The 12582-nt window shown below is 39.3% G+C and overlaps 1 protein-coding gene across 1 annotated transcript in view; it reads left to right on the forward strand.

Moving 5' to 3' along the window:
• nipal2 (NIPA like domain containing 2) overlaps nt 1–12399 on the forward strand; it is a 56453-nt gene extending 44054 nt beyond the window's left edge. Inside the window, exons 7-11 of the mRNA XM_084725938.1 lie at nt 877–1012; nt 1296–1384; nt 10470–10533; nt 10622–10719; nt 10911–12399. Coding sequence (XP_084582064.1) covers nt 877–1012; nt 1296–1384; nt 10470–10533; nt 10622–10719; nt 10911–11017 — 494 coding nt within the window. The 3' untranslated portion in view covers nt 11018–12399. The remainder of the gene's footprint in view (nt 1–876; nt 1013–1295; nt 1385–10469; nt 10534–10621; nt 10720–10910) is intronic.
• The last annotated feature ends 183 nt before the right edge of the window (nt 12400–12582 follow it).

Raw genomic sequence — 12582 nt, forward strand, 5'->3', positions numbered from 1 at the left:
GACCCTTTATTAGACCCTTATTAGACTTTCATAGAGGGTAAACTAAAGTGTATTGTTTCTCACTGTCAGCCACAGACAAAATATTTCTCTACCTCTAAAATTTTGGCATTTATGGTTCATGTATTGTTTTTAAATGGGGACGTAGCAGATTTGTGATTGCACTTTAGTTTGCAGTACAGTTCTGTTATGTGTCCCAAATTACTATCTAATATCATCTAATAAAGGTCTAATAGTGGGAAACAGTGCACTTAAGTTTACCGTGCACTTCTGTTCTGTATATTTTGTAATGTGTCCCAAATGACCCTCTAATAAAGTCTAATAAAGGTCTTACAGTGGGAAACAGTACACTTAAGTTTATAGTACAGTTCTCCTGTGTTGTGTTCCAAATTACTGCTTAAGTAAGTTTAATAAGGATCTAATAGTAGGAAACAATACACTTTGGTTTACAGTACAGTTTAATGTGTCCCAAATTACCCTCTAATGAAGTCTAATAAGGGTCTAATAGTGGGAAACAATACACTTTAGTTTACAGTACAGTTCTGTTGTAATGTGTCCCAAATGACCCTCTAATAAATTCTAATATGGTCTAATAAAGAATATATTATTTCTAGTTTTTGTCTAATTACATACACAGTATGGCTTGCTCTGTCTTATTAGCGGACTATAAAATAAAGTGCGATCAAGAGCTGAGTAGAGCATGACTGAAGAAAATAATTTACCAAAAACTCACTAGGAGGCAATTAACCACCTCCACAAATCAGCATGAGCCAATGAAGAAGTTCTTTATTGCTTCAAGTTGTACTAAACTAAATGAAGCTGAAGTGAGCTGTCTGTCTGCCCGTCTGTCTTTCTGTCTGTCTCTCTGTGTTGCTGCAGCCTCTCTGACAGTCATCTCAGTGAAAGCTGTGTCAGGGATGATCACAGAGTCAATAAAAGGCCAGCTGCAGTTCATCTACCCCATCTTCTACGTCATGCTTGTCGTCATGGTCGCCTCCTGCGGCTTCCAGATCAAGTTAGTCAAGGTTTTCTCTCCCTGCTTCTGTGTACTTTTGGTTTTTTTTTTTTCCTCTCTCTTTCTGCCTCTTTTTTTATTGCTTGAATCCCCAATGCTCGCCGCAGGCTAGATGCAATTTTGGCTTTCCAGTTCCTGAACAAACTGGGGAAAATAAGATATTGGACATGGTGACATTGTACCCACTGTACAGTATTATGATGGATGAATAGGCCGCTGCATGTTGTCTCTGTAACCAGGGTCATACTCACTGAACCTCTCGCATCTTCTTCTCTCTCCACAGATTTCTCAATCAGGCAATGAAAATGTTTGATGCCACAGAGGTGGTTCCCATCAACTTTGTGTTTTTCACAGCAAGTGCTATTGTTGCAGGTATGTCACTCTCTGTGGATTAAGTTTTACTCAGAGCTCTCTGTTTTCCTGTTGAAACGATAAGACAAGTTCTGTATTGTTTTTTTTATTGTTAAAGACCAAAACCAACAATGGATCGATCTGATACTTTTATTTCCAGTAGTCTGACATAACCTATTATGTGCTCTGTTGTCAAAAAATAGTTAAAAACACATAACTGAGCCATTCTGTTGTACTGGAAGGAATGTTCCTTTATTATAGCCACTGTAGATTTTGACTCATTTACTGAGCCTTTTTAATAAGAACAAGAGTCTTCAATCATGTGAGCAACCTTGTCTGGTAGGGATGTATTTGTGACACGAAAGTACCACACAGCAGCTACACAAGAGACCTCTTCAAATATTTAATAACACGACCTGAAAGTTATAAGGAAGCTGAACAAAACAAGTAGTATCATTTGATCATAGTATTTCTATAAAATAGGCTATTTTTTACACTTATTAGCACATATCTACATTGTAATTGTACTCATGTTTGCTTTTGTATTAAATGTATTATTGATCTGTCTATCTGTTTTCCCTATAAATTACCATTATTTTGAAAAATAGACATTTTAAAAAAAAACTGTATTTTATTTTTTTTTTTAAGTATCTGTAACAAGTTGGGTATCATTGATCCCAATTGTCTGGATTCAACTTTGAGCTAAATGCTATCTAGGGCTGCAACTAATGATTATTTTCATAGTCAATTAATCGGTCGATTATTTTCTTATTTCAGCAATTAATAATTGTTTGCATATAAAATGTCAGAAAATGGCAAAAACATGTTGATCACTGTTTCCCAAAGCCAAAGATGACGTCCTCCTGTTTTGCTCACAAACCAAAAATATTCAGTTTACTATTAGAGAGAAGTAAAGACACCAGAGACTATGTACATTTAAGAAGCTGAAATCAGAGAATTTAGGCTGAATCAATCAATTAATTTATCGATTAATCATTGGAGCTCTAATGCTATCATCAGCGTGCTAACATGCCTACTGTTACGGCTGGCTCAACACCAAACACAATAATGGACACAACAGCAGGAAAGAAGTTTATTGAATTAAAGTTTATTTAAATAAGTGGATAAACTGAAAAGAAAAACAGACACCTAGCACCACAAAGGTGCTGCTGCAGCTGGGTGGACAGAGAGAGAACTGAACAAAAGGGCCGTCCTAAATATCCTCAGCCCCCCTAGTCAGCACAGGTGTGTGTCAATCAGGTGATCAACCTAGAGGGCTCAACAACAGGATCAACAGGAAACACCAAAATACACAGGACGTAAACACTGACTGTAACACTCCCCCCATAAAGATGGCACTTAACTGTGACATTAATACACTTGTGACAGGGCATCAGCTACAACATTTTCTCAGCCCTTTTTATGTCAGTGTAAGACTTCAATATATTAACATGACAAACACGAGACTTACGCTTCCTGCCTGGAGTACAAATGACATAATCTGTGTCACTCAGCATCCTCTCAACCACATAAGGCCCAGCAAACCTGGCATGTAACACTGACCCAGGTATTGGCAAAAGAGCCAGTGTTGAGTGCCCAGGCTGAAAAGAGCGCTGCACTGCAATTTAATCAAAGTGTTGTTTCATTTTAGACAGTTTTCCATTGCCTGTTTAGCTATGTTGTATGCATGATGGAGACTCTCGAAAAGAACTCACATAGTCGGGCACATTGACATTAGGTGGGGAATCTGACATTAGCTGTCCCCGCAACAGTTTCAATGGCCCTCTCACCATGTGGCCAAACACCAACTCAGCTGGGCTAAACCCCAATGACTCTTGCACTGTCATGGACTGCAAAATAACAAAAACGGAATGCCCTCATCCCACCCTGGACCATGTTCAAGGCAGTGCATGCGTAACATAGACTGTCTGGTGGAAACTCTCAAGAGCTCCTTGGCTGTCAGGATGATAAGCACTAGAAACTTGATGCTTCACAGCCAGAACATCTAGCATCTGGCTGAAAACCTTGGACATGAAGTCGATCCCTTGATCCGTTTGAATAACTTTCAGCAAGCCAAAAGTAGTGCAAACTTTCACAAGCTCCCTGACTACTGCCTTAGCCTTAAGAGAGCGCAGAGGTATGGCCTCAGGGTAGCAAATGGTGGCACACATGATGGTCAAAAGGTATTGATGACCAGATTTTGACTTTGGTAGGGCCCTACACAATCTACAACAAGCCTTTCAAAGGGCTCTCTTATTATAGGAATGGGCTGTAGGGGCGCTGGAGGAATCACCTGGTTAGGTTTGCTAACTGACATACATGGCAAATGCAACAATACTCTGCGACAGCAGCCTTTAAACCAGGCCAAAAAAAGTGCTTAAATATTCGATTATAAGTTTTGGTAACCCCTAAATGAACAGACATAGCATTATCATGAGCTAAGTTCAGTATCTGCAAGCGGTAAACAGAGGGAACAGGTAAGTGGCACTTCACTCAGACCCAGGAGAAGCAGTCCACTTACGCATAAGCACATCACCTTCCATATAGAAACCGACAGGAACAGACAACAAAAACTTTCTTTGGCTTAACAGCTGCAAAACACTTACCCAAAGAAGGATCAGCCCTCTGCGACGTTGCTAGCTCTACCCTACCTAGCTGTAGCAGAAACACCGGGGTTACACAATGTCAAATCAACAACTTTGGAGGCAGTGGCTAAGTTATCCTTGCCACTTTCACTGTCAGGCTTGACTGCATCAACAGCAACCAGCTCTGGCTCAGATCTATCGGGAGGATCAGCCATAAATGTTTCAGAGAGGTTGACGAAGTCAGCTTTTTGAGATTGGGCACAAGTCGATACAGTACAAGCAGGGTAAATAGGAGTTTGCAGTGTTCTGTCACCAGGGTCAGGCTGTTCAGAAGGCACAGGATTTTCTGGAGGGAACACCTTTCTGCCTGCAAGGTTGTTGCCCAGAATGAGGCTAACCCCCTCAACTGGAAGGCAGGGACGCAAACCCACTGACATAAACCCTGTGACCAAACCATACTTTAAATACACAGTATGCAGGGGTGCCTGGAGATAAGACATTTCACACCCGCGTATCAATGCATCACCACCAAGGAAAGTCTCTTCAGACAAAGGTAACACTCCTTGTAGGAGTATGGCCTTGGATGCACCAGTATCGCACAAAATGCAAATTGGTACAGCAGGATCAGATTCAGACAGTGCTACGAAGCCAGCAATGATAAATGGTCCAAAGCCTGAGGGTTCCAAACCATCTGAACAGCATTGCGGTTGCTTAGAGTCAACAGCAGGGAGCGAATGAAGCACAGACCCAATTAACGCCACAGGTTTGGGTTTCTGCTTCTTACTTAAAGCAGGACAGTCAGCTACAATACGGCCTGGCTTCTTGCAATAGAAACAAATCCTATCTGTTCACTTAAATAAGTGGAAACCACCTCTGGAACACAAGTTTTTATCTCTTCCAGAATAATCAGTTGCCATAACTGCTCTTTTGTCTCCATTTTTTGAGAGGCGCACCAACGGTCAAATACAATTTCTTTTTGCCTGGCAAATTCCACATAGGTTTGCTTTTCACCTTTAGAGTAGCTATGAAAACGCTGTCTATAAGCCTCTGGTACCAGTTCATAGGCACATAATATAGCGGCTTTAACAGTATCATAGTCTGTACTTTTATCAAAAGTTAATGAAGAGTTCACTTCCTGAGTTTTACTAACAAGAGCAGCAATGTCCAGTTGTGCTCTGGCCACTCCAATGTGGTTGCCACTCGTACAAAATGTGTATTTTTCAACATCTTTCTCATTGAAAGGAGGGACCACATTTACATTTTAACCCACATCGAATTTGGAACTACGAGGGGCAACTGGATTATCAGTAGCTCTACTTCCTGATTGAGCTTTTAACTCCATCTCATGTGCAAGTTTTTCATGGTCCAGCTCAAGCTGCCTGAGCTGCTGCCTTTCCTTTGCCTCAATCTCTACTTCTACCTGTCTCAACTGCAGCTTTAACTCTAGCTCCTTCACGCTTAAAGTTTTCTCCTCTGTAGCTTCATGCTCACTCTGTTGCAACTCACCCTCTTCCTGGTCTCCCTCAGAGGATGCAAATGTCTGCTAATCCGGCAACTCAAGTTTTTCACACACAACACCCTGCTCAATCAGACCAGCAATAATTTTTGTACGCAATTCCTCTTTTCTTAAATTGCCTTGAACACCAATATCATAGTGTTCTGCTACCGAACAATCTTTTTTTGTGCAATGTAGGAGTTGCTGAGCATCAAGGTCTTTAACAAACCTATCCAGCTCAAATGCCATGATGGCACACAAAAATGGACACTACTACTGCTCAATGAGCAACCAGACAGTAGCACACACTGACACAAAACTCTGGCCCAATAACCGTAAAATGGCACCCACAAATGTCTCCACTGAGACTCTAACCTGACAAAGGGGCTCCCAAAAGCTGTACGAATAGTGACTACAAACCGCAAACTTTAAAAAAAACTGTCACACACTAAAGTACTCCCTGTACAAAATACCCCTCTAAAGCACCACACAATGTGTAGACTGCAAAAGCAGAGCTACACAATAAACAACTCAAAAGTGAGTACAATCCACAATGGCTGCTAAATTAGTAGTCACACACAAAAGGTACAAGGGTTAATCAACTGAAACGGCTTTATTTTGAATGCCCAACACTAAACCCCAAATATCTAACTACATGGTGTTCACACACAAAGCAGGCCTCAGAGGTCATCATGGGAAGACACATGCTACTCTGAAGGCAGGATTTTGACAGATCTAATCTCCTGGTCTAGAACTAACCCAGTTCCCTTTCTACTTGTGGAGGTTACTACCTTACTTTACCTCAGTATCTTGTAGTAGTGATGCACCCGGACACGCCAGGGGCCACCCCAGGGCTATCACACAAAATAATAAAGTGGTACTGGTCTCTCCAGCACCTGCCGGCTCACTCAACTGGGAGAGTTCAAAAACTACCTCATGTGGCTGCGCATAGATGACCTCACTACTGAAACTAAAGGACTAGGTTTGAAATCCTGGATGAGCCCCCATTATTATGTTACGGCTGGCTCAACACTGAACATAATAATGGACACGACACCAGGAAAGAAGTTTACTGCATTAAAGTTTATTGAAATAAGTAGATAAACTGAAAAGAAAAACAGACACCTAGCACCACAAAGGTCCTGCTGTACCTGGGTGGAGAGAGAGAGAACTGAACAAAAGGGCCGCCCTAAATAACTCCCTAAGCTCCCTAGTCAGCACAGGTGTGTGTCAATCAGGTGATCAACTTAGAGGCATCAACAACACGATCAACAGGAAACACCTAAATTCACAGGATGTAAACACTGAATGTAACACTACTATAATACTTTTATCATGCTGATGTTTAGCAGGTATAATGTTAACCATCTTTATTAGACATGCTAACATTTGCTAATTAACACAAACACAAACACATCTGATATTTGGTCAGTGTTATTGTTAACATGTAGTCTGGACTGACCAGTGGTCTGATATTGATATTCTAGAGCCAAGTATGATAAGTGTGATAAAAAATTAAAAAAAAAACTAGTTGCAAATTGGTCATTTCAGAATAAATTTGTAATCATTTCACAGAAGCTGTCTTAAGGGAATTGTTTAATTTAGTGCTAAAATGTTTAATAATTACATTTCAAATCAATTAATTCCACTAGAATAAGTAAGAGTCTTGTAGTTTGGTCACCGTAACATGCAAAAATGCAGGTAGACAGGCCGACAGATCAATGTACAGTACAGGCCAAAAGTTTGGACACACCTTCTCATTCAATGCGTTTTCTTTATTTTCATGGCTATTTACATTGTAGGTTCTCACTGAAGGCATCAAAACTATGAATAATCAGAGCAAAGGGTGGCTGTTTTGAAGAAACTAGAATATAAAACATGTCTTCAGTTATTTCACCTTTTTTTGTTAAGTACATAACTCCACATGTGTTCATTCATAGTTTTGATGACTTCAGTGAGAATCTGCAATGTAAATAGCCATGAAAATAAAGAAAACGCATTGAATGAGAAGGTGTGTCCAAATTTTGGCCTGTACTGTATGTAGAATAATGTAACCAATAATAAATGAATAAGGAATGAAAATATAATTAAAATAACCCTCTTTCTGGAACCCCTATAATTTGTGTCAAATTCCCAGGAAAAATTCTATGAGATTATAAGAAAATTATTCTTAAATTATGGAACCATAAGATTAGGATTATTGTCCTCGGTTTGAAGTAGGGCTGCACAATTAATTGCAATATTATCAAAATTGCAATGTGGTCAAGTGCAATATCCAAAGTGCAGAACTAGAACCAAATTGCAGTTTTTTGAAAAAGGAGAAAACAGCATTATAATGAGGTACTGCAGTGCTACAGAGATGCCCTGATCTAAAAATCTTGTTCTTCAGATGAAAGAAAACATGCTTTTTTAGGACAGACTCTAACACTAACAATTCATTCATCATTTATCATTCCCACTAATCATATCGGATATTGCAATTGCAATTTCAGTCGAATCTGACTTTTTTTACTATATGGTGCAGCCCTAGTTTGATCTAGTGGTTTGAGTGCCACAAACACCATGGGGAAATCAAAAATTACTTTGAGACTAATGTATTGTTGTTTTTGGCTTTTTGATTTCATTTGTCGTCAGTAAGAAAAATCAGCCTCATCCTCTAAAGGCTGTATGGAGGATGTTTATTCATCGCAACTATAATTCAGCTCTGTTCAGTAAGAAACACACTTTTGCTGATAAAGATGTGCTCCGAAGTTCACTGCAGTAGTTGGAGTCGATTCATGAACACATTGTAGCATAATACACAGTCAAGACGGTGATTCACTCCTGTATCTGTGAAGCACTTAGGAGTCCTTGTTCAGCAAAAGCCCTGCAGTATTTATAGCAAGTGTGTTCTGCCAGGTCAGGTCTTTATTATCCTGTCAGTAATAGTGTTCTTTGTTCAGTCTAAAAAATCAAGAAAGTCTTGGGGGAGAAAATACAGCCTAAAATGTTTTATGATTCAAACCAATTTTTGACAATGGACCTTAGATTACTAAATCCATTTTCTTGTTTGTTATTCTTCTTGTGGATAAATCGCTGCTGCTGGTGTCGTGACGTCATTTCAAGCTATTTCCAGTGCCGCTTCAGTGGAGTGTTAAGAGCAGAAAATGTTCCAGCAGTCCAAAACATCCACAGTATACATCAGCTTCTGGTGTCAGTCTGATAGAACAGGAGAACATCAGCCTCTTTCCACCATTTCACACTGATGTCCCACAATCGGACTGAGGAGACATCCGTCATAGAGAAGGCAGAGCCGCAAGGCGTGCGGTGATTTAAGTTACTCTCACCTTCTCTGAGAATCTCCTGCTTTCTTATTGCTCTTGGTATTACTATTGTTTTCTCCACCTACACATATAACCCACAATTGACTGCATAGAACAACAAATTGCTGATGTATTATATCTGGCAGTGAAAAACATCCGGGGGTGGACTTCTCCTTAAAGATTAGCTTTGTTCCACACTGAAGAAAATGATTGCTTTGGTCCTAAACTGGTGGTGGTCACATCAGAAGGACTAATACTGGATACTGGGCGATGCAGATAACAGTATGAGGGAGGGAAAAAAATTCAGGTATTGATATATATCGGCCGATATCGTAACAATCCTTCAAATGTGCCCATCACCTGTGACAAAGATATGTAATGGAGGCAGGATATTTTACAAACTTAGTTGTCCAAAATGACATCAGGGCGCTGAAACAAAAACTTTCTCAGGTATTTTTAGGCAAGATGTGTGTCAAAATTAGGGCCACACAATTAATCACAATCACAATAAAATCGCAATATGGCTAAGTACAATATTCAAATCGCAGAACCAGAACCAAATCTCATTTTTTTGAAAAAGGAAAAATGTATGAGGAACCAGCTTTATAATGAAGTACTGTAGTGCTGCAGAGATGACCTGGACTAAAAATCTTGTTCTCCACATGAAAGAAAACATGTTTGTTTGGTTCACACCTCAATAAATATCACTTCACCATGATTAAATTTTTTTTTTTCAGTGAACATGAAAATTGTAATGCAAAACTGATCATTACCACATTGTCTCACATATTGCAATCACAATTTCAGTCAAAACAATCGCAATATAACCATTTTAAAATACCATTCCATTTTAAATTAAGTATTATCACACTACAGAGATGCCCTGCCTTGCACATTATGTTCTACAGACTTAAGGAAACGTTATGATCCCCACAAAGATCATGTTTTTCAGAGAAAATGAGAATAATGATGTAAAGATGATCCTTCCTAATATTGCAATATCAAAAAAAGGTCTTATATTAAATTAGATTCTGATTAATATCGGATGGGCTCCCCAGTAAGGGCGACGAAGGCAAAGCAGCACAGCTTCACTGATTTTTTTAATTCAGTTTCCTCTGGAATATTTCCTCTGTTCTGTCAGATACAGTTTGTAGTTTTGCTGCAGTGACTTAGCTGCTGCATGGAAATGAAACAGAGCAGCTCCCCTCTCTCTGATCATTAAGTAAATTGTTAAAGGAAACACTCATACATCAATACAAGACACAAGAAAGAAATCACCTGGAAAGCTCGTGCTGCTCAGCATCATTTTTAAGATAATAGCCTACAGGGACGAGTAGAAATGCGGGTGCAGGTCCCTAAATTAGAGAAAATATTAAATTTGAGTGGGTGGCGGGTTTGGATGAACTCAGAGCCCATCTACACACACTAATATATGGCAATACCGATATAGACTGATATATCTGTCCGGCTCTACAGTGAAGTGTGCTGTTGTTTACCAATGTTTATCCACTTTTTGGATACTTGGTTACTCTGTCATCCTGAACATTTTCTGTGTTGCTTCTCATCATCAGTTAATAATATAAGCCTCTTCTGTCCTCGTCTCAGTGTAATGTGTGTTGAGGATTTGCACAGCTCTGTTTCACAAACACATCACTTGATATAATCTACAGTCTGTTATTCTGTGAGAAGCGAACTGCATTTTAATGGGCCCTTTCATTCTGCAGGGATTGTATTTTACCAGGAATTTGAAGGCTTGGCTTTACTCAACATTTTTATGTTTCTTTTCGGGTAAGTATTGAATAACACTTCAGTAATTGGCTTAAAATGTGATATTTACTGTAAGACGGCATCATTTCTCCCTGAAACTCTTTTCCAGCTGTCTGCTGTCATTCCTCGGAGTTTTCCTGATCGCCCGAAACAGACCAAAAATAAAGCAACAAGATCGCAATTTTATTGCAATGGACAGGATTCCTGGTGAGTTTTTAATCAGCTCTACTCACAGTACCGTGTGTTAATATGTGCTGACCCGTTTGAGTACGGTGTATTGATTAGCCAGCAGTGACCACATGAATCTGCTGGCAGTGACCCTGGATCTGTCCGGCTGCTTGTGTCTGCAGCCCTGGCAGCAGGGTCCATCTAATGAGCTGTGCTGTCCGTGTTCACAGGGAGGAGGCACACAGACAAAGTGCAGCCGGAGGCAAAGACTCCGACATACGGCTCGCTGGCAGCCAAGCTCATGTGCAACAGAGCTGGCCAAACAGACGATTCATAGGACCTGCTCCATCTGTTGGGACTGTGGTTTCGTGTGTGCGTGCTTCTTCCTGGGTACTTCTGTAATATCTCTATTTATAGACAGAAATGGTAGACTTCAATTCAAACCAGAGCCAGAACCTGAGCAGCAGAATTGGTGGCCATATTGGTCTTTTACACAAAAATGGCAAGTTTTGTTTTGAATGTCAAAAAAATCCTTTTGAGTTAACAAATTTCCAACAGGAATGATTGAAAAATTTACTCTAAATGTGATGAAAAACTTCAGGACTTAGCAACAAAGTTGAATTTTAAGGAGCAATTCACCCTAAAATCAAAAATCTGCATTTTTTTTCACTGGCCTGTAGTGATGTTTATCCATCTAGATAGTTTTGGTGTGACTTGCAGAGTTATGGAGATACAAATTCAAGCACTTTAATTTATATGTATATATGCTCAAAATGATTAGGCCCAATTTCACTATTTCATGTGTTATAAGCAAAAAAAATGATGGAAATGTTTGAAAATATGCTACCTGTCTGTACGAAATCTCGGCATCCATTTCGATATAAAACATTCACTAGACAAATAAATTTGATTTCAATAAAATTTCTAATTTTGATTTAAAGAAAAACTTTTTAAAGGCAAAAGAAATTAAGACTCTCTCTGCCTTATTTTATCTTTTATGTAACTATTTAGACTATTCAGTCAGAGAACTGTTTATTATGAAAATCAATTACAATTTCAGGCACTTTTTCCAAAATCCAGGAACTTTTCAAACTGTTAAAACATTTAAAAATCAATCAAGTGTTTTTAAGGATCCTAGCACCATGCTTGTGATGCTGAAAGACCCAATAAATACATTTGAAAAATTCTAAACTAGTGTCTCTTTCCAGAATCATGATCCATTTACTCAGGATAATTCACAGTCCTCGTTGTGAGCAGTTTGTTGTAGGAACTACTTTTCTTGTGGAGAATCTACTAGAACTACTTTCTTTCTACTAGAGAGAAAGTATCTCAAAGTCTGTGGATTATCTTTAGTAACCAGGTCATGATTTTTGGAAAGAGACACTGATATAGAATTTTTCAAATGTAATTTTTGGTGCTGTGAACGCTGCAAGACAAGTGACATTTAGTCCCATCATACTGGAGGGAAGGCAGACATCTCGAAGGTCCATATCTCCAAAACTCTGCCACTCATGCCAAAATAATCTAGATTGATAAACAGCACTAGAGGTTAGTGGGGGAAATATGTATTCTTGATTTTGAGGTGAACTGTCCCTTTAAATAAAGCTCCAGGAGGCCACTGTGACAAATGCCTTCAAATATAACATCTGTATTATGTTAATCAATTGAATAAATTGGTGTATGTGTGATCCGTTGTCAATAAACAAGGATAAAATCTCATGTTTGAGCAGTCGCTTTGAAGTCATACAGCAAAAAAAGTGCACTACTGCCCTCTAATGGTGGGGGAGGCTCACAGACGATCAGAGGACTGTCCGTGTGTCGAGTGAAGCTGGAGTGAAGTGAACGAAGTGCTTAATTTGAAATGACAGAGGAGTAGTTCAGTAGTAGTTATATAAACCTTCC

This window comes from Lutjanus erythropterus, chromosome 9 (assembly GCF_056507025.1).
Source record: "Lutjanus erythropterus isolate fLutEry1 chromosome 9, fLutEry1.hap2, whole genome shotgun sequence".
Lineage (NCBI taxonomy): Eukaryota > Metazoa > Chordata > Actinopteri > Lutjaniformes > Lutjanidae > Lutjanus > Lutjanus erythropterus.